The 25,594-nt window shown below is 37.5% G+C and overlaps 4 protein-coding genes across 7 annotated transcripts in view; 2 read left to right on the top strand and 2 right to left on the bottom strand.

Annotated features, from left to right (window-relative positions):
- The window catches only part of btz (CASC3 exon junction complex subunit), a 30,306-nt gene extending 20,672 nt beyond the window's left edge, over positions 1-9,634 (bottom strand). For both annotated transcript variants that reach the window (XM_088260478.1, XM_088260479.1), the window contains exons 1-4: positions 9,377-9,634; positions 9,095-9,175; positions 6,024-6,142; positions 1,581-1,752 (exon numbers count right to left, since the gene is read on the bottom strand). In XM_088260478.1, coding sequence (XP_088116604.1) covers positions 1,581-1,752; positions 6,024-6,142; positions 9,095-9,175; positions 9,377-9,469 — 465 coding nt within the window. In that variant the 5' untranslated portion in view covers positions 9,470-9,634. The remainder of the gene's footprint in view (positions 1-1,580; positions 1,753-6,023; positions 6,143-9,094; positions 9,176-9,376) is intronic.
- Positions 9,635-10,935: 1,301 nt separating this feature from the next.
- Positions 10,936-18,576, top strand: Pldn (biogenesis of lysosomal organelles complex 1 subunit pallidin). Of its 2 annotated transcripts, none has more exons than XM_088260476.1 (5): positions 10,936-11,045; positions 11,367-11,474; positions 13,322-13,409; positions 14,512-14,598; positions 15,151-18,576. In XM_088260476.1, exons 2-5 carry the CDS (start codon positions 11,374-11,376, stop codon positions 15,259-15,261), a joined length of 387 nt encoding a protein of 128 aa, XP_088116602.1. In that variant the 5' UTR covers positions 10,936-11,045; positions 11,367-11,373; the 3' UTR covers positions 15,262-18,576. The 2 variants fall into 2 exon arrangements, with proteins under 2 accessions (XP_088116602.1, XP_088116601.1); XM_088260475.1 differs by having other exon boundaries at positions 10,945-11,120.
- Positions 18,577-18,713: 137 nt separating this feature from the next.
- Positions 18,714-24,594, bottom strand: LOC148309216 (uncharacterized). 2 transcript variants are annotated; one of them, XM_088260474.1, is made up of 2 exons: positions 22,771-24,594; positions 18,714-19,509 (listed from the first exon to the last, which is right to left on the bottom strand). In XM_088260474.1, the coding sequence occupies exon 2, from the start codon at positions 19,505-19,507 to the stop codon at positions 19,124-19,126; it is 384 nt and encodes a 127-aa protein (XP_088116600.1). In that variant the 5' UTR covers positions 19,508-19,509; positions 22,771-24,594; the 3' UTR covers positions 18,714-19,123. The 2 variants fall into 2 exon arrangements, with proteins under 2 accessions (XP_088116600.1, XP_088116599.1); XM_088260473.1 differs by lacking the exon at positions 22,771-24,594 and adding an exon at positions 20,435-20,538.
- On the top strand, positions 21,156-25,594 carry SmD1 (small ribonucleoprotein particle protein SmD1). The gene is made up of 2 exons (XM_088260477.1): positions 21,156-21,459; positions 24,634-25,594. Exons 1-2 carry the CDS (start codon positions 21,263-21,265, stop codon positions 24,821-24,823), a joined length of 387 nt encoding a protein of 128 aa, XP_088116603.1. The 5' UTR covers positions 21,156-21,262; the 3' UTR covers positions 24,824-25,594.

Genomic DNA, 25,594 nt, shown 5'->3' with positions numbered 1-25,594 from the left:
GTAATAAAAAAATACTTAAAAAAACAAAAAGAATTCCAATATATATTCTAAAAAAAAATGGGCATGAAAAGACGTGTGGCTTCAAGCGCTGCCAGACGCTTACTGAATTCTATGATTGGGAGTAAGGTCTTAATGATCAGATCCAAAAAACAAATAAAGCAACAATGTGTTGTCGCTTTTCGGTTAGGCGAACAGATTGCCTAGTAGAGAATAAAACGCCACACTGCTGTCTTTACAAACATTCTTCACCTCTTTCTCATACATTCTTCTTCTTCAACCATATTCGCTATCCTATGTGGAGCATATGGAGTCCACAAACTGTCTCTAGGCTAACAGTCAGCTGCCAGCAACCTCGCATCATCCGACAAATTGTCAGCAGTGGTCATCCTGGGCGGCGCGAACCTGATGCCTTGTAAAAGAGGCAAGCTTGATGGCGGCTCTCGGGAGGTATGCGGAGTACATGGCCAAGCCAACTGAATCGCCTTTTCTCGACGACAGATTCTCATACTTCTTCTTCTTATTTTTTTTTAGGACTAAGTCCTGTCATTCTCCGGTCCGCTTCTGGGAGGTGGAAGACCAGATATCTCTCCGTTGTTCAGGTGGTCTTCCTGGGGGTCTGATCCCGCTTATGCTGCTGTCCGCTGCTATCCTCACCACTCGATCCCAACTCGCTCTTCCCACATGATTTCTCCAGAAACGTCTTCTTTCTCTTCCCCATCGCACAACATCTTCAACATCGCAGATTTTTCTTATTTCTGAGTTTCCAACTCTGTCGCGAAGTGTTAGGCCTGCAATGGGTCGTGGAGTCTTCATTTCCGACGTCCTAAGAAGGCTTTTTGTTCTCTGACAGTTTCTCATACATTTTTTTAAAAACCTTTATCCGCACCCCAATGGTGCATAGGGTACTGAGTGATATAAACGCAGTGTTATCTTGATTGTTTACACATGAAGGAAAGGTGATCAACCCTCCGCTTCAGGTCCAGGGTAATATTGAATAAATATTACGGTGAAAAAATCAGTCAATATTTATTTGACCCCCCTCGGGGATCGAACCCAGGACCTCTAGAACGGTAGCCGAGCGTGCTGACCATTGTACTACGGAGGCGGACTCATTCTCATACATACTTTTTCCAATTAGATTCACTAGACAAAGTCATCTTTTTTATAATTCAGCACCATCAAATAAATATTTGAAAAATTATTTTATTTATCGAAGTTGTGGGGAATTCAATGAAAATTGTACCCACCTTGATATGTTTTACTCCAATCTTTCAAACTTTAAAGCTAAATTATTCGAAATCTTATAAACCTAAAAGGGTAATTCTATTCCCAGTCCTTTCCTTTTCTTCTTTTCCTATCACTGTCATCTCCTTTTCTCTTTATCCCATCTTTATCTCGTATCTCTTCTTATATATAGACTTTTCTTATGCATAAATGTGAAAAACTTGTACTCACGGTACTCATGATTTTTTTTTGTATTCTCATTTATCATGTATTGTAACTGTTGTTTTTCCTTCCAATAAAATAAAAAATAAAAAAAATACCCGCTAAATACATTATTAAAAAATTAATTTAGTCACCTGGTCGTTCTCGTTAAACTTGTCGTGAGCCCACCTGTCAGGGGCTGTGGCCCTGGTCTGGCGGGGCTTCTTGTCCGCCGCGCCGGGGGCCACGCTGTCCCCCGCGCGGCTCGGCGCCTCGCCCTTCTCCCCTGCGGGCTCCTTCTCCGCCGTCGTCGTGCCCTCCTCTTCCCTGCGCACAGCCAACAAGTCAACTCAATGCGATATTTATCCACATCTTTATATTATATTACTCAATTTCAGGTATAATACGGGGTTTCCATATTGCAGTATCAATGAATTTCTTCATTTATGTTGAGGGTATGATATAATTTTGATTTAAATAGCTCCTTTATTCCAGCTTTTGTAAGCAAAGATTGTAATATTGTAAATAAGACATCGCTCACTCCTTTCAATAACGTCATATGTCAAAAATCGTCAATTTTCAGTTGTGCATATTTTCGGAATATCCAGAAAATGTACTATATCCCAGCGAAAGCGGCATATTTTTAACTTAATATTTACCCGCTACAGGGCAGAAAGTGTTGTTTTTGCATTTTGAAGAAAATATATTGTTTAATTATTTTTTTAAAAATACTTAATATTTTTCAAATTTAGAAAAAAACCTTCAGGTTTTACCTAAAAAGATCTGTCGCACAGTAAAAAGTTTAATAAGTGGCTTGATATTTATTTTTAATACATTTGATTATATTCTTAAACATTAAAAACGATCTCCTGAAAAATCAAGTTTTTTGATTTATGACGTTGTTGAAAGGAGTGAGCGACATGTCCCAACATATTGTAATATTTATCTTCTCCTTTTGCCTATATTTATTTTGATGCCTCCGAAAATTGAACGAGTACAGAATCACTGTGACAGGATGGTATAATGGCATAACAGTATCTGAAGTTTTTTCAAATAACGGGAGTGACGGGAAAAATAAATGTGGCAAATATGAGTGAGAGAACAGAACGAGGACGGCGTAATAAGACACAAGCAGATCAATCAGCTAAAATCTGGCAGTATCAAAAGTCATTTTATTTATTGTTTCGGCATTTACTTTGTGGTAAGACATGTTAAAATGATTAAGGAAACAATTGTTTTTATACCACTTTTTATAACATAATAATAAAGTTATTATTCAGACCTGACGATGGAAGTTTAGCTTCTGAAACTAGTAGTCATTAATTCAATTCAATTCAATTTATTCAATAATTAATATATACATTACAAACAAACATTTAAGGCGTATACATTAAAAAAAACAAATTAAAAATTACACAAGAAGACTCTTGTTAAATGTGTAGAAGAATCTCGCTTCGGAAAACTCCTTCGGACACATGGAACAGATCAATATCCAATGTGATATTGTTCAACATAGCGGTAGCTCTTCCTACAGGCATAACCATCGGCAGGTTGGTCTTGTGTATAGGAATCTGAAACAATCTATGCCGACGCTGTCTTAGGTAACTATCGGGAACATACAGACCAATGCTCTGGATAATTTCAGGATTATCGATCATACCGCGCAACAATCGATAAAAATGCGTAATCAAATACGCATTCCTTCTAGTCTCTAAACTATTGTAGCCAAGCATACCCTGGAGAAACTGGGTCGGGTAGAGCCAAGGATAATAGCCGTACTCTCTCATGTAGAGATACCTCAAAAACTTCTTTTGGACTTTCTCTACCATAAGAGAGTACCATAATAAACTCAAGTAGTATAAAAACAAGTGTTTCCTTAATCATTTTGTATCAAAAGTCTGCGTAATCGGAGGGCATGTATGACCAGATGTATGGATGTGAAGGAAGCGTGGAGTGTATGCCAGGACGGAAGAGTGTGGCGTTTATATAGAGATTTCCATCACTCAATAATTTTTATTTTATCTAGTAAAAAAATTATTAAAATTGGTTGGTTAATTTTGCGCCACCCTGAATCTGCTTGTATACTGCAGCTGTCTAGTTCACAAATGTCAAATACGATTGACGTATGAAGCCATTTGCAAAAAAATTATAACATTTCCCGATAGGATGACTAATTTTGTGCCAGTCTGTACAAGTGATCTATTTCTACATTTGAATTAAATTTTACAAAGTAAATGCCTAATCAAATATATATATATATATATATATATATATATATATATATATATATATATATATATATATATATATATATATATATATATATTTATGAAATAAATTGCATTATATCATCATTATTAAAGAAGTGTAAGATAAGGAATTTAATATGCTTGGATTTTATGTTGCATAAATAATATTCTCCACATATTTATGATAACACTATGTACAGGATATGAGATAAGAAGAATCTGTTGAAATTACTGTAAAACATATGTGCGTACCAGAGGCGGCCAGTGATTAAATTTGCCGGCGGTGCATCTCACTTCAAAACTAATAATATCTATATAAACCAGGTCTACTTCAAAATTTTAACATAAAATTCTTTTATGTATTAATTTTAAATCAAACACAGATTTTTTGAGCCTACTAAGTTGTATTTTATTAACAAAAAACACATAAAAAATTATATTGTGACAATTGTTTCGCCTTGTTAGGGCATTATCAAACGAATGTGAAGATCAAATGGACTACGGTCCATTTGATCTTCACATTCGTTTGATAATGCCCTAACAAGGCGAAACAATTGTCACAATATAATTTTTTATGTGTTTTTTGTTAATAAAATACAACTTAGTAGACTCAAAAAATCTGTGTTTGATGTAAAATTAATACATAAATTAAAATGGAGTTCTACAAATTAAACGCCAAGTCAATAAATAAAATTCTTTTGGGACAAACATGTGAAATTGTACCTATCAATTATTTTGGATTGTACCAATCAATCCCAGCACAAAATCAATTAAACACACTAAATCTTCCGCCTCCGTAGTGTAATGGCCAGCACGCTTGGCTACCGTACTGGAGGTCCCGGGTTCGATTCCCAGGGAGGGTCAAATAAATATAAGTGATTTTTTCACTCTAATATTTATTCGGTATTACCCTGGACTGGTATCTGAAGCGGAGGGCTGATCACCTTTCCTTCATGTTAATGATCAAGATAACACACTGTGTTTATATGATGCAGTGCCCTATGCACCATTGGGGTGCGGATAAGGATTTGAATGAATGAAATGAAAATCTTCCACTTCATTATTTCCTCTTCCACCAAATCGACAATCGGCGCAATATATTTACTTTTTAAGTTTTTTACTTACTTTAGGTAGAGCGCGAGAGACGCCTGCAAACATTGTACAGGCGGGAATTGGATGTTGCGGTTACTTGTGATTAGTATACCGAGGATCGAGCGGCAGACTGCCAGAGTATAATTAGGGTCGGGGTGATAAAAAAAACCCGCCTGACAACAATGTCTGGATTAAAAATTGAGTAAACATCTATCGATTCGCGTAGTACCTTTTGCACTATCGGGTGGATACAGAGATTAAGATTATTTTATTTTATTTCTTTATTTGGCAGTCACCCAGTGAGAGGATGTTTCTGCCAATGTCAATTCTTATTTTAATTTACAAACAAAATAATAATAAAAAAATGATGAAGATTAATAAAAAATTCCATAGTTTAAATGCGTTTAGCTTAATCATATTTTATTTATTGTTTCGCCATTCACTTTGTAGTAAGCATGATGAAATTGTTAATTAAAAGACTTGTTTTTTTACCACTTGAGTCATATTTATTTTTATTTGACTAGTTTCGGAAGCTACAGATGCTTCCATCTTCGGGTCTAAATATAAAATAGTTTATATTTAGATCCGAAGGTGGAAGCATCTATAGCTTCCGAAACTAGTCGAATAAAAGTAAATATAACTTGTGGTAAAAAAAAGTGTTTTAATTTACAATTTTAGCTTTATCATTTTACAAAATGTGACCGCAATTCTAGAATTAGGTTCAGAAAGAACGGTGGATACTTGGTTGGGCAGTTGGATTCCTGCCTGACTAACTAACTAACCATCACGCCGCTTCACCGCAAGGGTAGGCAGAGAGAATAGAACGCCACACCACCCTGTCGTGGCAAACATTCTTCGCCTCTTCCACGTTCATGCATCTCCTCATACATACCCGCAGATTGTAACGACTCCTAACCTGACCACTTTCAAGTATTTGGCATACTTGATTGTGCCAAGTTTTTCTCGGTCTTCCTCTGCTTCTTTTTCCAATTACATTCGCCTCATAAATTTGTATTTGGTATACCATCAAGTATTTGGGTTCCTGCCTGTGTTAGGCTATTTAGAAAGTTCTCCGTCTAAAGCTCTGAAGGAGTTCTATTTAGAGGTGTATCAGATAACAGATAACAAGATGGATGGTTCTAGGCGGAGAGAACATACTCCGTACTCATGATAACTAAGGAAACCACCGTCCTTAGTGTCATCATCAGCACAAGGATCGGAGAGAGAGAGAGAGAGAGAGAGAGGGAGGAGCTTTACCCGGGGGCTGTCCGGTCATCGTGCTCATAGAAAGTCCCTCTCTTGGGGATGTACTGCGGATTCCTCCTGTCTTCATCGTCGTCCACTCGCTCGCCCTTCTGTCCGGACCCGGGAGTGGCCTGAAAAGAAAAGATGTATTTTGAATATTTAAAGCATTAACTTTGTGGATAATTGTAATAAATTATTTGGCGAAATAAAATGACTTTTGGAGAAATAAAATGACTTTGTTTTTTGATCCACTTTGGGCACGTTGCGCGTGGCAACAAGGATAGCCTGGAACGACTAGTTGTGATCGGTAGCCTGGAGGAAAAGAGAGGGAGAAAAAGATCCCCACACGATGAACCGATCAAATTAAGGCAGCAGCAGGCACCTAAGTGGTTGGAGCGCTACGTGCAGCGCAGTCAAGGGATAACTGGAGAAGAGTCATTGCGTCCACAAGGGTCACAACCCTCAGTAATAAGGACTAAGACGGAGAAGAAAATAATTACTACGTATATAATGTAGGTACAATGGCATTCACAGGATGTTAATGTTATTTATTGTAACTGCAGACAGTTGGTAGAATTCCATATTGAATTGTTGGGTAATATATTCAAAATTAAACACGGTTATTGGATTGAATTCTACATTTACTTATGTATATGTTAATATGTGACGCGTTTCGTCTTTTTAAGAAATTATCAAACACACTTTTTAAGACAGTGTTTGATAATGTCATAAAAAGATGAAACGCGTCACGTATTAACATACACATAAATAAATGTAGAATTCAATCCAATAAACCTTGTTTAATTTTGGATATATTACCCAACAATTGATATGAATGTGTGGACTGTGTGTATATACCATGAATGTATGTGTGGACTGCAACAATACAATTATTTTGATGAATAATTCATCATACTTTGCGCATCGATCAATTAGCGATTCTTTAAAGCGACTTGGAGAAAGTTTGTGTGGCGTCAACGCCCACACACCGCATGGCAACCATACTTATATGCTGATCAATCTCTCTACATCATCCGGGACAATCAAATATATATCATAACGAATCACAAAGATTTTATTTATACGGTTGAACTCGGTTATTACAGTTAAATCTCGATATAACAGACCAATTGGGGGAAGGGGGTGTCCGTTAAAGACCTTAAAAAAAAGGTTTAAAATATTATTATTTAAAAAAAATAATATTAATACTGTATTAAGATATAAATCTTCTTCAACCCTTATCCACACCCCAATGGTGCATAGGGCACTGCATCATAAAAACACAGTTTTATCTTGATCGTTAACATGTGAAGGAAAGGTGATCAGCCCTCCGCTTCAGGTACCTATCCAGGGTAATATGGAATAAATATTAGAGTGAAAAAATCACTTATATGTATTTATTTGACTCCCCCCCGGGAATCGAACACCGGACCTGCAGAACGGTAGCCGAGCGTAGTGGTCATTACACTACAGAGGCGGTCTACTACGTAGGGACAAATTTATGACATCACAATTTCCCTTCCTATGAAAAAATTTTAACATCCGACAATTTGTCCTACTCAACAGCAATATAGAGGTATCCTAAATATTTTCTACGACCCCCCTTAAAACTATTTGAGGCCCCTAAGGGGTTTAGACACCCTAGTTACAGATCTCCCCACTACACACAGACGGATGAGGATGCAATTTTTTTTTAATCCAAAATAAATCACTATCAACATATTTACATCACTAACTCGAAAGATTAGATTATTGACCTATCATAGTCTAAAAATAGGGACGAGATACTTTTATCAAACGTATTAATTTATTTATGATTTATTTTAACTTATGTACAGAAAAAATTATGTACATTGGCGGGCTTATTGCTAAAAAGCAATATCTTCTGACCAACCAACAACAGACTAGTGATATTGGTCAAAACGTTCGATACCTTATATGGCTGTTTGCAATCAGAGGGTAGATAGTACTTGAACCAGGCAATAACAATGGATCTTCCTCGAAAGATATCAAGAGGAAGACCAAATAATTCATGGATGCTGCATAGAGAGAACATGATTCGAAGATATGGCCTAGATGACGTTGTCCATGATAGAAGGACGTATGACCTGAGGACGAGGAGAGCTGACCCCAACAGTTTACAAAGACTATATCGTAGTCATACAGGAGAAAGTGACCAAGTGCATTGTTTTACAAAAACGTGATCATTGACTATTTGATGTCTTAATAAATAATAAATCCCTTACCGCACCCCAATGGTGCATAGGGCACTGCTTCATATAAACGCAGTGTTATCACGATCGATTACACATGAAGGAAAGGTGATCAGCCCTCCACTTCAGGTACCAGTCCAGAGTAATATTGAATAAATATTAGAGTGAAAAAAATCACTTATATTTATTAAACCCCTCTGGGAATCGAACCCGGGACCTCCAGAACGGTAGCCGAGCATGCTGACCATTACACTACGGAGGCGGACAAACATTTGATATCTTACTAGCTTAATATTGCTCTGAAAAAATCCATAAGGATTTTAAACATGGAAGTATAATATATTGACTTGGTAAAAATGACTAACTGCATTGGTGTTTATTTTCTTGCCAAGCAATAATGGCCGTCCTGAACATTTTACGTTTTGGTAGTTGGTCAGTCTCCTGTACGACTACGATATATTGGGATGTAGCCAGGAAGAAGGAGGTAGATAGTGCTTGAACATAAAGTATAAATGAGAAAGAAAAAATCATAAATCACAATTTACTGGAAGCAACTAGTTTATATAAAATATTTTTAAAAAAATTACAAAATGATGGTAATAAGGAAGGTTAAGGAAGAATGGTGTTGAGGGAAGGAGGCATTCGTGATTTTGCAGAAAAAATAAATAAACTGCTTAAAAATTTGACGATGTTGACAGGAGTAAAACTATTTAAATGTCAGGGGACAGAGATAATGGACTAAAATAGATTTTAGCATATTCAAGCAGTGGCGATTGCTCCAATTTTTATTGAAGCGGGGAAATTGCAACAAATAGTTAAGACCGTGATGAAAGTAGACCGCGTTTGAATGAAAATAAAGCAAGCACTCACCTGCCCGTCGCCGCTTTCTCTCTCCGAAAGATCCGATCCGCTGTTGTCGGCCGACCCGTACTCCGACTCCGCGTCCTCCTCCTGCAAACGAACCGCGGGAATATTACCACAAATCACAACTAAATTGCTGACAAGTCACAATCGTGACCTCATTGTTATGTTAAATTGGCTCGCATTCCAACCTAATTAACCGCACAAACACTACACTTTCACGGGCAGCACTAATCATAAGCCGATCACAGCGGGAAGAAATGCATTTATCACCGAAATCGGTTCACTTACATCGCCGGAATTTATGTGATTGTCGTCCTCGTAAGATGCGTCCGAATATTCCGCGGAATCCGTCCGCTCTTTGCGCCGCCTCGCCAGCGACATGTTCTGAATTAAGGAAGCAATCTTGACAATTTGTTGTCGGCGTAACGCCGATCCGCTCGATGAATACAAAAATATATAACTTTTATGTAAAATAGAATTTCACGGGGTTAATTCCGAAAATGTCAAAATCTACGTGCCTCCTCACTTTTATGGAATCCATAGATTAAAAATAAAAACGTCAATCTTCTATAGTCGTATTTTTCATAAATCAAAATTATTGTAGGTGGATAGATGAAAATTAGCAGTCATGCTATTTTTTAAAAATAAGTACTTAACTGTTATGCTAAGAAGCAGATGTAGAATCGATTTACTGATTCTCGCTCATGTAAAGGGCAAAAATTTATTCAAAATATCTCTTTCAGTATCTAAGAATCCCGGTTTTCCCAAATAACTCTAAATAATTTCAAGACAACATTCATATTTATGGACAGTGCTGTTGCGGTTATCACTTGTTTATAATATATGTTCAGAATGCTGCCATGTGTGAATGTCGTCTTGAAGAGGAGGACCTGAATCACATGTTCTTAAGGTGCCCATTAAATGACGGCCACCCGAGCTTTCTTTCACATCTTTCTAGCATTTACATTCCGTTTCCAACTAATATCTTTACTTTATTAACCTCCTCTGACAAACTTGTAAATAAAGTAATGTGTAATTATCTTTATATTAATTGTTTCGGTTTGTAAAGTCGTTATAAACATGTAAAAAAAACTCACCCACTAATAGAAATATCAATGATATAAAATTAAATGTAAAAAAACATTAACTCCTCATCAGCTAAAACACATTAGAAGGGTGAAAGCAGAAGATTTCCTGATTCAGGGTCCCGATTTGGTCCCGAAAGTAAAGGATATTTACGGTTTGGATAGTTTTCTTTGTTTCATTTGGATATCTGTATTCAAAAACTCAATCTGGGAAATCATATTTGGAAACCGTGCATATGCTTTACAATTATTTCTTGCATCCTCGTCGTTTTGACTTAGAGCAGATCCATTTACAATAAAACCTCCATTTAGAGGTCATCCTTTTGGAATGTAAACATTGCCTTTATGCGGGGGCGACCGGTGTTGAGAGGGTTTCATAAAGGTCACAATTTTGGAACAAAATAATTTTAAATAAAGCTATTCACTTTTTTTTGTAAAACCAATTAATACAACAAAATATTTTCTTCATCTCTGTTTGAACACCTTCAATATTTATCTTGTAATATTAATCCTAGAGTTAAAATTCAGTGTTTGATAGGAAAAAATACTTTAAAGAATCTGTGTCGCTTGTTTTTATTATGAATTTTCCAACAACTTTTTTTTCCTAATTCATTGAATAATTTCATTCATAAACCATTATAGTCCATGGAGGTTTTTACTTGGTAAATGAAAACCACGGCCTCTTTCTCCTTACCTACTGGATTACATTTTTTGATCTGGCAATATTTTTTCAACCGGAAATATTATGCATAGAAAATCGCAGAAAATCGTAATCGGTCTTTTGTTTTTCGTGACCTGTCATTCTCATCTGGGATGAAAAATATTTTGTTCGCTGAATACAAGTAAAATGTTTTCCAGCGGTTATAAATATGGTACTACGTTTTGACGTGTCAGATAAATAACCAACTAACCAATTGTTAATACTAAAACAACATGGATTCTACTAGGTAATGCTTATTTCTATATTGCCATACGCATATTCGAATCTTGTGTGGCCAGGGATTATATATATCAATTTATATACGTACAACTCACGTGCTCGCACTAACTTTGTTAATTTGATTTGTTTGGAAATTCACACCCAAACGATTCAAATCATAGTAAATTTAATTACAATCAGACTAATATCTAAAAAATAGTAAAAAAAAAAATATATTTTTCAAAACATTGAATTGCAAATACTTTTTTTGCAGTCCTGAAATGTTCGTATGTGATGACAGTGTAAAGAATTTGTCCGACGGACTGCTAGGAATTTATCAAGGACCTTTGGAACGAGTTTCGACAAGCCTGAAGGAACTTACGTAAGAATATTTTTGATGTAGACTTTCCAATGAAAATAACTTTGTTTTTCAGAGCAATTCGCATAAGCGAAAAAAAATTAGTAAAAGTTGCTCCCTTAACGAGCGATATTTCGTGTGAGTTATCAAGTACTGAAAAGTGTAGATGAAAGTAGACTGAATGCAGTAGAAATGCGATATCTATATAAGAATGTGCGACAAAACGATGTTTGATAGATGTTTGAATAGTTATATAAGGAAGGAATGCAAAGCTGAGACAAGCATTATCGATAAAATTAAGAAAGGTGTGTTGAGATGGTTTGGACATGTAGAATGAATGAGTGAGGAAAGAACGGTAAAACAAATTTATGAGGCGAATGTAATTGGAAAAAGGAGCAGAGGAAGACCGAGAAAAACATGGCACGATCAAGTATGCCAAATACTTGTATGTCAGGTTAGGAGTCGAAACAATCGGCGGGTATGTTTGAGGTGATGCATGAACGTGGAAGAGGTGAAGAATGTTTGCAAGGATAGAGTGGTGTGCGTTCTATTCTCTCTGCCTACCCCTGCGCGGAAGCGGCGTGATTGTTAGTTAGTTTTTTAGTGCCTTTTTCACAACGTTCACTTGTTCTGGAACTTCCGCGACAGTCAAAACAAAAAATATTTCACTTAACAAGTGAGATTTTGGAACGAATTATGCTCATTATGAGAAGTTCCACTGTATTTTGAAACAATTAACAATTTGAAATTAAGAAAATAAAAAAGGAAAACATTCCTTGATATTATTTTCAAGATTAAAAAAAATATATCGCTCACTCCTTTCAACAACGTCATATATCAAAAAACTTTATTTTTCAGATCGTTTTTAAAGTTTAAAAATATAATAAAATGTATTAAAAATAAACATCAAGCCACTTATTGAACTTTTTACTGTGTAACAGATCTTTTTAGGTATCACCTGAATGTTTTTTCTCCATTTGAAAAATATTTAATATAATTAAGCAATACCTTTTCTTTAAAATGCAAAAAACAACACCCCTGTAGCGGGTAAATATTAAGTTAAAAATATGTCGCTTTTTCTGGGATAAAGTACGTTTTCTGGGCATTCCGAAAACATGAACAACTGAAAATTGACAATTTTATATATATGATATTTATTGTTTCGGCATTAACTTTGTGGTAAGACATGTTACAATAATTAAAGAAAACACTTTGTTTTTTACCACTTGAGTTTTTATTAAAGACTACATGTTTCAGAAGTTAAACTTCCATCATTCAGGTCTGTATAATAACAGTTATTATACAGACCTGAATGATGAAAGTTTAACTTCTGAAACATGTAGTCTTTAATAAAAACTCAAGTGGTAAAAAACAAAGTGTTTTCTTTAATTATTATATATATGACGTTGAAAGGAGTGAGCGATATGTAAAAAGTAGCTCTTGTAATACTAAAGTTATGGAATTTAAATTCATAAATGGGGGATTTCAATCCCCCTGTTAGACCCGGCTGGGTTGAACACCTATCATACTTCATTTTTATCAGCAAATCGTTTTCCTCGCACACATTATACACTTTTGTAATCGATATTATTTTTAATAGATTTATATTATCCACTGACACTTCGTGATGGAATTGCATTTTTAATTTATTATTAGATTAAAACCAATATTTTTAGCTTTTCCACTTTTTTATTTGACCAGCGACCGGGTTTCGTCGTTACCGACATCATCAGACTGGTCTGATGATGTCGGTAACGACGAAACCCGGTCGCTGGTCAAATAAAAAAGTGGAAAAGCTAAAAATATTGGTTTTAATCTAATAAAAAAAAAAAAAAAAAAAAAATTATATTATTTTTCTCTTTATTTTGTAGGATCAAACAAAAATCCCTGATAGAGTCGATGGAGTGTCAGAATTTGAAGCTGCAAACGACACAGAACAGTGATATAGTCAAAAACATGGTAAGTGGATCAGGATTCCATATAGGAGTTGCCACTTTAATTACTTGTAGACAACTTTTATTTCATTAAACGACTCTGCAGTCGCATTGTGAGGAAATCTATTTCTTCTCCGTCTTATTCCTCATTACGGAGGGTTGTGACCCTTGTGGAAGCAATGACTCTTCTCCAGCTATCCCTTGACTGCGCTGCACGTAGCTCCAACCACCTTAACTCCATCGGTCCATCGTGTGGGGATCTTCCTCTCCCTCTCTTCCCCACGAGGCTACTGATCACATCCAGTCATTCCAGGCTATCATTGCCACGCACAACATGTCCAAAGAACTGGAGAATACGGATTCTGTCTACACGACGGCGTGTACAGACATTGGCCAGAATCAAGACTCGTTGGTGCGTCTAGCTGTCTATGGAATTCGGAGCATGCGCCACCTTTCGAAAGCGTAAATTTTTCTCCTTTCTGCTGCTTTTATGGTCCATGTTTCAGCGGCATAGAGACAAACGGAGTGGACCAAACTCCTGACAAGCTTTATCTTGGTGTTGTTACTCACACCCCGGTCTCTCAAGATTTTGCCTAGCTTAGACATGGCACTTTTGGCGATGGCGGTACGACGTCTGATCTCTCCTTTGCAGGTTCCTTCATCGCTAATTTTCGATCCAAGGAACTGAAACTCATTTATTATTTCTCCTTGTTTAAGGCCTTGTGACGTGTTTTTAAGAGGGATTAGCCTCCTGCGATGTCGATCTATCTCTTTGGTGGTCTGCCCGGGAGTTGTCCGTACAGTGCAATGTGGGGGAGTCTGGATGGTGCCATTCTCCTCACATGCGCATACCATTGTCTCCTTCGTTGCCTTCCCCACCTAACGACATCTTCCATCTCGCATATTTCCCTTAGCCTGGTGTTCCTTATTCTGTCTCGTAGACTCTTGTCAGATATGCTTCTTAGAGTCTTCATTTCTGACACTCTGAGCGCATTTTTTTGTGACTACGGCGATGGGTCGCACAAAAGTTTTGTAAATGTTGATTTTGATGTCGATCATCTCAGGCTTTTTCCATTATATTAAGCTAATTATACTGAAGTTCAAACAGAAAAAACCTTTGTCTCCAGTTTGCTGATGTGTCCCACTGCAGGGAGAGGCTCGTGTCCATCAAGAAGCAGATGACATCCTTGCACGAGAGATCTAGCAAACTAAGGGTACTCATTTTTTTAATTTTATAATTTATACGGTATACTTAACTTGCTTGTGGCGGGCAGCGTGCTTCTTAACATCTATCATTTAGCATTTTCAATGTTTGCTGTGTCATTAGCTATGCAGTTATGTCATTTTCAAACATTTGATTTGAAAATGCCATAACTAGGCGAAACAATTGTCACAAAATTGATTTTTATGTTTTTTTAAACAATAAAATACAACTTACTAGACTCAAAAAATCTGTGTTTGATTTAAAAATTAATACATAAATTAAAATGGAGTTCTACAAATTAAACGCCAAATCAATAAATAAATGAAATTTAACTCGTGGAAAAAAACAAGTGTTTTAATTTACAATCTCATCATGCTTACCATAAAGTGAATGCCCGAAACAATAAATAAAATATGATAACATTTTGAGTGTGTCCAAATACTTAATAAAAATCGAGAATTTGAGTAGTGTGGTTGTCAATAATGGGTAGAATTGGTGAAAAAATCTGTGTTTGATTTAACATTTAATTCATAAAAGTATTTGAAAAATGACTTGTTTTCAGGCGCGTTCTCAGGGCGTCCTGAACAGAGCCAACTGCCGCCACTCGGCACGCCTCCAGGAGCTGGACAGGGAACAGCGACTCATCGGCGGACACCCCTCCTCGCCATCCTGACTCCGCATCCGACACCCCGCACCCTAAAGGTGGGGACTGACCTCCACATTTGGTCAGTCCCCACCTTTAGGGTGCGAGCACGTAACTTGTTACGATGCGAGCATTCATATAGTCTGTACAGCGTTCCGAGTGCTCCAGCCGAAGTCGGATACTCGCAGCGAACGACATTACGACGAAATGTGGAGTCAGTCCCCACCCTAACGACGCGCTGAAGTGCTGAAAATAATCGGTAAAGACCTCGGCCACATCCCGGAAAACTCTCCACAACTGATTTGTATTACTAAAACCGCTAAATATTGACTTCCGCCAAATTCACCACGCAAGAAATGGTATCGAGGGGTGTTTATCTCGAAATAATGAAATGGACCTCACATACAAATGAAGTTTCTGCTCAATAAAAAGCTTCTTTCATCTCACCAATAGATGTCTCTAGTCAAATTCTAGTGACTCAAGTACAATGTTTTGAAATTGGATCATATTGTAGAACTTCCTAGAATTTGAGTAGTGTGATTGTCAATCATGGGTATAATTGGTGAATGTTACATGTGTAAAGTGATCACTTAAACCAGCCTATGACTGTCGTAAGCCCCGTAAATGCCCAGACTTCCATATTCTTCTTCATCTATATTGAGATGTCAAAAAATAATTTGAATAATGAAAACTTGGCATGAAACTTGCTATTAAATACTTGGGAGTAGACAGGTCAGGAGACGGAATATTGACCGGGTATGTATGAATGGAGACGCATGAATGTGGAAGAGCAGGGTGGCATTCTATCCTCTCTTAGGGGAAGCGGCATGATGGATATATACATTGCCCAACTTACCTTGTATTTAGCGATTTGACCCCTGTCTTATGTTATAACACATTGTTTGTAAGAAGCGCTTAAAAGCGTCTTTTCCATACTGTTGGTAGAGAGCGGGAGACGCTTGCGAGCGTTCTATTTGCTTACTTTAGAGCGCGAGAGACGCCTGCAAACATTGTACAGATGGGAATTGGGTATTGCGGCTACTTTAAATTAGTATACTGAGGGTCGGGCGGCAGACTGCCAGAGTATAATTAGGGTCCTTTTCCATACTGTTGGTAGAGAGCGGGAGACGCTTATAAGCGTTCTATTTGCTTACTTTAGGTAGAGCGCGAGAGACGCCTGCAAACATTGTACAGATGGGAATTGGGTGTTGCGGCTACTTGTGATTAGTATACTGAGGGTCGGGCGGCAGACTGCCAAAATATAAATAGGGTCGGGGTTGATGAAAAAACTGCCCGACAACAATGTGTCAACATTCAAACAAATACAAGGGTACATTTAAATGGATACTTTACAGTAAAATCTTATCTTTTCATTATATTTTTAATGTTAAAAATATATTTATTCTAAATTGTTTACATATAAAAAAAACTTATTTACAATGTAGTTGTATTTTAAGTTTGTATTAAATTTGTAATTACTATATCATATTGTATATACAAGTTTTATGTTAAGTTTGTTTTTAGTGTGTAATAATTAAATTATAAATTTTATGAATAAAAACATTTTTTTATACCCTTATCCGTACCCCAATGGTGCATAGGGCACTACATCACATAAACGCAGTGTTATATTGATATTTAACACATGAAGGAAAGGTGATCAGCCCTCCGCTTCAGGTACCAGTCCAGGGGTAGGTAATATTGAATACATATTAGAGTGAAAAGATCACTTATATTCTTTGACCCCCCCTGGGAATCGAGCCCGGGACCTCCAGAACGGTAGCCAAGCGTGCAGAGGCGGACGAAAAACATATTTAAAAAAAAATCTTCTTCTCATTCTTCTTCTCTGTCTTATTCCTTATTGCTGAGGGTTGTGACCCTTGCGGAAGAAATGACTCTTCTCCAGTTATTCCTTGACTGTGCTGCATGTAGCACTCCAATTTAATCTTATCTATTTGATCGGTCCATCGTGTGGGGATCTTCCTCTCCCTTTCTTTCCTTCCAGGCTACCGATCACAACCAGTCGTTCCATAGAGCCTTTTTTAATATAGCCTTTTTTTTTCCTTAAGTCATTTATTATTTTTTGGTGTTTTTAATAATGAAATAAACATAAATTAAAGAGTCTCTGCTCAATAAAAGGTTCCTTTCATCTCACCAGTAGTGAAATTCTAGTGATTCAAGCACCATGTTTCAAAATTGAACCATATATGACGGCCGAAAAAGACTTGGCACAATCAGATCAATCAGAAACTAAAGGGTCCGCCAAATAACTTTTTTTTTTTGAAAATGCTATAAAAAAAAAACTAACTAGCTTCGGCTGTGTGGCACGTAGCGCCGTCCTGTTGAAACCAAATGTTGCCAATATCCTCCTCTTCAATTTTTGTGAACAAAAATCCGTTCAACATGGCCCGATAACGATCGCCATTGACTGTAACGGCCACTCCTTGCTCATTTTCAAAGAAAAATGGCCCAATTATGCCTCTGGACCAAAATCCGCACCAAACAGTGACTCGTTTTGGGTGTACCGGCTTTTCAATGTATGCGTGCGGGTTTTCTGTGCCCCAAATACGACAATTTTGCTTGTTTACATACCCGCCGAGATCAAAATGAGCTTCATCCGAAAAGATGATTTTTTTGGCAAAATCGGCATCTTCTGTAAGTCGATCGCAGGCCCACTCAGCGAAGCGAAAACGCATTGGATGGTCAGTTGGCTTCAACTCCTGAACCAATTGGACTTTGTATGGCGTCATACCAAGGTCTTTATGCAAAATTCGTCTCAATGATGTCTCCGAAATGTTCAATTGTTGAGAACGACGGTGAATTGATGTTGATGGCGCTTCACGCACACTTTCTGCCACAACATCGATATTCTCGGGTGTACGCACTGTTTTTGGCTTTTCACGCTTTGGTTTATCGATGAGGATGCCAGTTTCTTTCACTTTTTTCACAAGATAACGAACATACGGAGCTGACGGTGCTTCTCTTCTTCCAAAAACCGTACGCAATTTTCGCACACATTCTGCAACATTACCATGATTTTCAAAGTAATGTCGCAATATTTTCCAGCGTTGTTCAAGCGTATACACAACCATATTCGCTCAGCGGAAGGATAAAACTAATTATCTGTCAAATCAGACATGAGCTAAGTGTTACCATTCACGAAATAAGCACTAGTTGAAAAAAAAAACTTTAGATGGCGGACCCTATAGAATCTGGTGGTGTCAAAACTCTGCGTAATCGGAGGGCATGTATGACTAGATGTATGGATGTGAAGGAGGCGAGGAGTGTATATCAGGGCAGAAGAGTGTGGCGTTCCATCCATTCTGCCTACCCCTGCGGTGAAACGGTGTGATGGTATTAGTAGTAGTAGTATATAGAAGTTTCAAGAATTTGAGTAGTGTGCTTGTCAATCATGGGTAGAAGAAGCCTGCAGACAAGAACCTAAAATAGACGCTTTGCGGATTATTCTTTTTTAATAAAAAAAAAAAAAAATTGGTGAATGTTACACGTGTGTAAAGTGATCATTTAAACCAGTCTATAATGGTCATAAGCCCCATAAATGCCCAGACTTTCGTATTCTTCTTCACCTATATTGAGATGTCAAATAAATAATGTAAAAAATAACTCATAATTGGAGATAATCCAGATGTGTGTACAAGTATCTGGACACATTCAAAATACTGTTTACTACTACTACTACTACTACCACCATCACGCCGTTTCCCCACAGGGATAGGCAGAGAGGATGGAACGCCACACTCTTCTGTCCTGACATACACTCCTCGCCTCCTTCACATCCATACATCTAGTCATTCATGCCCTCCGATTACGCAGACTTTTGACACCGCCAGATTTTAGGTTCTGATTGATCTGATCGTGCTTTTTTCGCTGTTTATTCCTTGTTTAATTTTAACTTGGCCCTCTCCAGGAGGACAGCGGAGTCGATGCCTTCCCTCACGATCCTCCCGATCATGTCGTTCTTCAGCTGCTCTTGGATCTTCATCAGAGAGTCCAGCTCCATCTCCTGCTTCCTACACGCCCTGTCTTTCTCTTCCATCTCCCTGAATAGCCGCAGTAGCCGATCGCCGTCCACTCTGGTCTGTTTCTTGGGTCCGGCGGACTCCTCTCTCGTCTTCAGTCGCCTCTTGAGACCGAAGATGCGGTGCTTGGTGATTTCTTTATCTATTTTTGCAATGTGCGACGGGTATATAGCCCTCATCGTGACGACGTGCTGCATTAGATTTTGGCATTTCTGTTCCGGGGTGTCTTCCTCCATATCTGTAAAAAAATAGATTATCAAACTACTAACTAACTAACTAACCATCACGCCGTTTCTCCACAGGGGTAGGTAGAGAGAATCGAACGCCACACCACTCTGTCTTTGTAAACATTATTCGCCTCTTACCCACATATTCGTCTGAGAGATCGCATTTCGACTGCATTCAGTCAGCTTTCTTCCTTTTTTTGCCAACTCCATGCTTCGCTTCCATACATAAGGGTTGGAACCAGAACTCTGACCCAATAATTACTGGTATACTGGCAGCCACATAAGAATGCCTAACTAACTGTGTCGGGTTGTGGTCCCGTGGTTAGTGTTGCGGACTCTTGAGTCAGAGTTTCTCGGTTCGAACCCACTCTACCACAATTTGATACCTATTTCTAATAATGAGCCGCTTACGCTCACAGGAATAGTATGAAATTAAAGTATTTTTGTAAATAATAAAATCACAGATATTTCTCTTTTATAAAAAAAATACAAATAAAATATTTGTTATTGAAAACGAAATACGAGATAGAAAACCTTTGTGCATCTACGATCAGTTTTAGAATCAGTCAAAAATTCTATAAAAATAAAAACAAATTATAAAAACTGGAGAATATTGTTATTTCATGCCTTGCAAGAGAATGTTGTTGTTCAATATCAGAAATTTAAAAATAAACCTGCCCTTTTTGCTCTATTTTAATACGTTCAAACTTGACGGTTAAAGGATGGGAAATAATATAAAGATAAGTTGTGATGGAAACTGATTTTACATCAAATTTTACGGTTATATAAAAGTAATAAATAAACTGAATGAAAACAAAAACTTAAAACACCTTTTTCTGGGTGATGGATAAAAACAGTTTGAAAACTAGATAGATCTTCACAAATTATTAAAAATTCTATGATTATGTTTACTTAAAATGAAATATTACTAAATACCTGCAGATGCGTAATTTTCCGTCATTTTGATTGAATACTGGTGGACTTACAATTTTATGTAAGTTAAAAATTGAGCGTTTTAACAATGACAGCCACGATTTGAATTTAGTCCATAGATTATGTTTATTTGAATTATAACGTTCCTACCAAAGACTTTATACTGTTCCTACCAAAATGTGGAGGCATACTAAAAAAAAAATGTAAATAAGCAGCAGAATATTCGTTATAATTAAATAATAAGCAGAATATGTAAAAACATGATTTATTTTATGAATACTGTAAATTAATTGCAAACGTTGAATGAAGAATACCACATGCAAATTTGAAAATATAAATTTTACTTGTAATGAAAAGAAAGTATTCCCTTTTTTTATTTTTAGACTTTGTTATGGATTATGTATTTGATAACTCCCCTCCCACTGCTAAAGTACGATACATTTATGCTTATAATAGACTTACTCGATTTCAATTTATTCAACAACAAAAAATATATTTAAACAAAACAAACAATATTCAAGGCGTATAAATTAAAAGTAAGTAAGAAGACTTAAAGGTGTAGAAGAATCCCGCTTCGGAAAACTCCTTCGGACACATGGAACAGATCAATATCCAATGTGATATTGTTCAACATAGCGGTAGGCACATTACGTACCTTTGTGAAAAATGGTTTTTGTTTATGGTCAAAATTCAAAAGTAACATCATTTCTAGTTTTCTGTGGTAATATAATCTTTGCTCTGTGGTCCGGCGTTCTCTTTCGTCGCTATTGTCCGAAACCTAACCTAAATGTCCTAAATGATTTGTTGCTCATCTTTCAAAACGGAATAATCATGAAACTAGTGCGATTTTTGATGAAATTAAGTCACGAAACCGTGACGATAGAACTGAAAAATGGCACGCAAGTACACGGCACAATTACCGGCGTAGATGTAGCCATGAATACGCACTTGAAAGCGGTGAAAATGACGCTGAAGAATAAAGACCCCGTGCAGCTGGACACGCTGAGCATCCGCGGAAATAATATCAGGTACAACAATTTAAATTTAATAAAAAAATAATCGGTCGATACTTTGATTAAATTAGCTTAATCTGACTGAAATGCCAATCGGGTATGCGCGCGAATCCACCTATCTGACAGGATTGTTAGTTGAATTTGTATCTTCACCCTAAGCGGTGGAATTTTCCGATAAATTTCTCTATGGAGCTGTTATTATAAATTATTAAAGGTAAATATTAGAAGTACATCAGATTAAAATAACGCCTAGCATTACAACAGGGATATTCGGAAAATAGGTTGTTCTTTACAGATGTATTAGTGTTTTTCCGCAGTTGCTTTTGTGATGAGAGTCGCACATTAACAGTAACCGGACGGTTGACCGATATGAATATTTCAAATTATTGCGCTCCCTTAGACGAATGTGTGAAAGATCATTGTATGATAGACTTAAAACAAGGATATAAGAAAGAAATGTAGGGCTGAACAAGGGATAATTGAACGGTTAGGAAGAGTTCTTTAAGGCGGTATGGACATGTGGAGCGAATGGATAACGAGAGTATGACTAAGAAAGTGTATTTGGCGAATGTGTTTGGGAGAACAGAATGAAGATGGCCAAAAAAGACAAAATCTGGTGGTGTAAAATGTCTGTGTAATTGATGGCTTGTATGGATGTGAAGGAGGCGAGGAGTGTATATCAGTGGTGTTCCGTCCTCTCTGCCTGGCCCTACGGAGAAACGGCATGATGGTAGTAGTAATAATAATAATAATGATTTTGGATAACTTATATAGCGCCATTTTCGTAAAATAATACCTCAAGGGCGCTTCACTGTGAATGAATTGGGGAAAATATTATGGTGGAAATGATTTAGCAAACAAATGTGTTTTTAGTCTTTTTCTAAAGATCATTTCACTCTTACTATTTCTAACCATTGGTGGAAGAGCATTCCACGCCGTCGGTCCTGCAACAGCAAAGGCACGCTCGCCAAATTTAGTGCGTTGGTTGCAAGCTGGTAAGATCACTTTGCCCATTGCAGATGTTGTAGCCGATGGAAGCGTGAGACGTCTATCAACCAATTCATCTGGAATACACAGCTCCTTAAGATACTCTGGAGCCATATTGTGTATTGATTTATACATGAGTAGGCAGAGTTTATACTCAACCCTTTCGGGAAAGCGTAGCCAGTGGAGTTTGTGAAGTAGTGGGGTGATGTGACTGAATTTAGAAATTCCAAAAATTAGTCTCGCTGCTGCGTTTAACACTGATTGCAGTCGAGTCATTTTTATGTTTGGTACAACCGTGTATATACCGTTAGTAGTAAGTAGAATATGGAAGTCACTCACATGTGCATGCCGTTGTCCTTTTCGTTATTTAAAATGTGTTTAGCAAATCTGGAAAAATGTAAGTTATTATTATTTAGACATCTCATATGATCTAAATTATTTTTTATCATTATTTAGACATTTCAGATGTCTAAATAATAGTAATTTAACTCACCGTCGCCTCGCTGTCGCGGAGGACCTGACGTTGGAGGCTACTGGGGCCGCAGGAGGGCTAGGAGCACCCCCGCGCCATCTGTAATCGCCCATCCAACGACGAGCTGCCCAGCAAGCTGCTCTCCGCCGCGACATTGGACACAGTCACATTTGCTAATTTTTCTCTTCTCCCCGAACATTTTACTTACTTGTATTTACTTTATTACTGACCTTATTGCTTAGTAGAATATAAAATTTTATGTCATGAAATATGTGTATGCCTGCCTCTGTAGTGTAATGGCCACCATGCTCAGCTATTGTACTGAAGGTCCCGGTTTCGATTCCCGGGGGGGATCAAATAAATATATTTGATTTTTTCACTCTAAGGGCGTTTGTGCACCGTACGGAATTTAACCGTCCGGCAGTCCAGTTTTGAAAAATGAAAGCAACTATGACAGTTTAGCGTAATCGAATTTACGCACCGATCAAGAGCACCACTCCGAAGAAAGATGGACAAAATCACAAGCCAATCCAAGCCAATCATCCGTTTTATATGCTAACTGACTTGCCGGATGGTAAAATTCCGTGTAGTGCACGAACGCCCCAATATTTATTCAATATTACCCTGGATTGGTACCTGAAGCGGAAGGCAGACTATCTTTGTGTCAACGATCAAGATAACACTGGGATTATATGATGCAGTGCCCTATGCACCATCGAGTGCGGTTAAGGGTTTGAATGACTATTCAAATTTTGTTGGATATCTTTTTTTTCCTTCAAAATGACTTTGATTATTGTTCTCTGGATTATTTTCACATAAAATTTTTTTTTTAGTACAAGAAGTTTATTATTTATTGTTGACATGGAATATCATTAACGTGGAATGACACGATTATTTTATTAAAATTAAACACTTGAATATACCACTTTAATGAGTTTTATTTATTTATACGACGATTTTATTTATATTTTGAAAACGACAGATGTTTTCATCTTCTGGTTTTAATTTGTACCAGAAGATGAAAACATCTGTCGTTTTCGAAACTAGTCGTGTATATATAAATAAAACTCATTAACCGGATCCACGCGGCTCGCATAACCGTTTGTGTTTTTACAAGACATGCCCCATACGCGGCTGACATAAGCGTTTGTGTTTTCACTTTGCTCCAAGTTTCGAACCTCAGTTCAACTTGGAGGGATTTTTTCATGGTGTGGAACTTTGGATAAAATAATACGTCAATCCTCGGCCTTATGACATCTGTTGAAATATCTGACTAATAATTTGTAACATCACAAGGATAAATAAAACAACAGATCTCTGATTTTTCTTGCGGTCGGTAATTAGTCCGCGCCATAATCATGCCCTATATCTGTCTCACTCTCGACGATACGCATCGCCAGTGGGTAAGAGTGACACACGATGCGTGCTTTGATTTACTTATGTTACGATCTAATTTGTTTATATTACGATATATTTCAAGAATAATGTGACACACGTGTATTATAGAGTACCAAAAAGGCACAATGAATCCCATTGAACGTTTTTGTTTAGGAAAATAAATCGTTTCTTAACTAAATACATGATAAAAGTAATCATTTAAAAAACGGTGAAATACCGCCGCGTACGGGCGTCTCTTAGGAACAAAGTTAACGCGTTTAAAAGGTTAAAGTGGTATTTTCAAGTGTTTAATTTTAATAGAACAAGAAGTTTAAATAAATAAATACTTGCAGGTACTACATCCTGCCGGACAGCCTGCTGCTGGAGGTGCTGCTGCTGGACGTGAACCCCAAGGGCAAGTCCCGCAAGAAGGACATGTCCCGGGGGGCGGGCCCGCGCGGCGTGCGCGGCCGCGGGCGCGGCGGGCGCGGGGGGCCGCGCGGGGCCAGCCGGGGCGGCGGCCGCGGCCGGGGGCGCCGGTAGGCCTCCCCCGACATCACATCCACGCAGCGCTGGCACTAGCGTAATCTCTACATGCACGTTAGCGGTGTGAGCTGGTTGGATGGGTATGCGACCCCGCGTGCCCTAGACATACTCCTTTCTTTCTCCTATAAGTAAATTCTAACTCGGTTATAATGAGGAAGATGGGACCGACTGAATTCGCTCGTTATAACCGTTACTTTACTCATTATCCAGGACTGGTACCTGAAGCGGGGGGCTGTGCCACCTTTCCTTCTTGTGTTAACGATCACGACTGCGTTTACATGATGCAGTGCCCTATGCACCATCGGGTGCGGATAAGGGTTTGAAAAAAAAGCTATTTAGTTTTATTATTATGTATAATTTTAAGTAACCAGTAATTGTCCTATTTGATGAGTAAAGTGCCGTGAAACTGAACGAGTAAAGTAAAGATACCGCGCTGGAGGTCCCGGATTCGATACCCAGGGGGGACAAAACAAATGTAAGTGATGTTTCACTCAAAAATTTGTTTAATGTCACCCTGGACTGGTACCTGCAGCGCAGGGTTGATCACCTTCCCTTCATGTATTCAACCGTTTAGATAACACTGCTTGTGAATGATAGAGTGCCCTATGCACCATTGGGTGCGATCAAGTGTTAAAGAGGTACTTTGAATAAAACATAATGATAAATTGAATAAAAACCAAACCTTATTTTTATGATTTTTTTATATTTTAATTTCTGTGTTTCTACATTGTAAGAAATGATTCGAAATAAATTATTTTAAGAATAAGA

The sequence above is a fragment of the Brachycentrus maculatus genome, unplaced genomic scaffold (genome assembly GCF_059751285.1).
Source record: "Brachycentrus maculatus isolate JH-2025_06_01 unplaced genomic scaffold, ASM5975128v1 h1tg000136l, whole genome shotgun sequence".
Lineage (NCBI taxonomy): Eukaryota > Metazoa > Arthropoda > Insecta > Trichoptera > Brachycentridae > Brachycentrus > Brachycentrus maculatus.
Note: the sequence above shows the minus strand (reverse complement) of the source record. Positions and strands in the feature narration are given on the sequence as shown.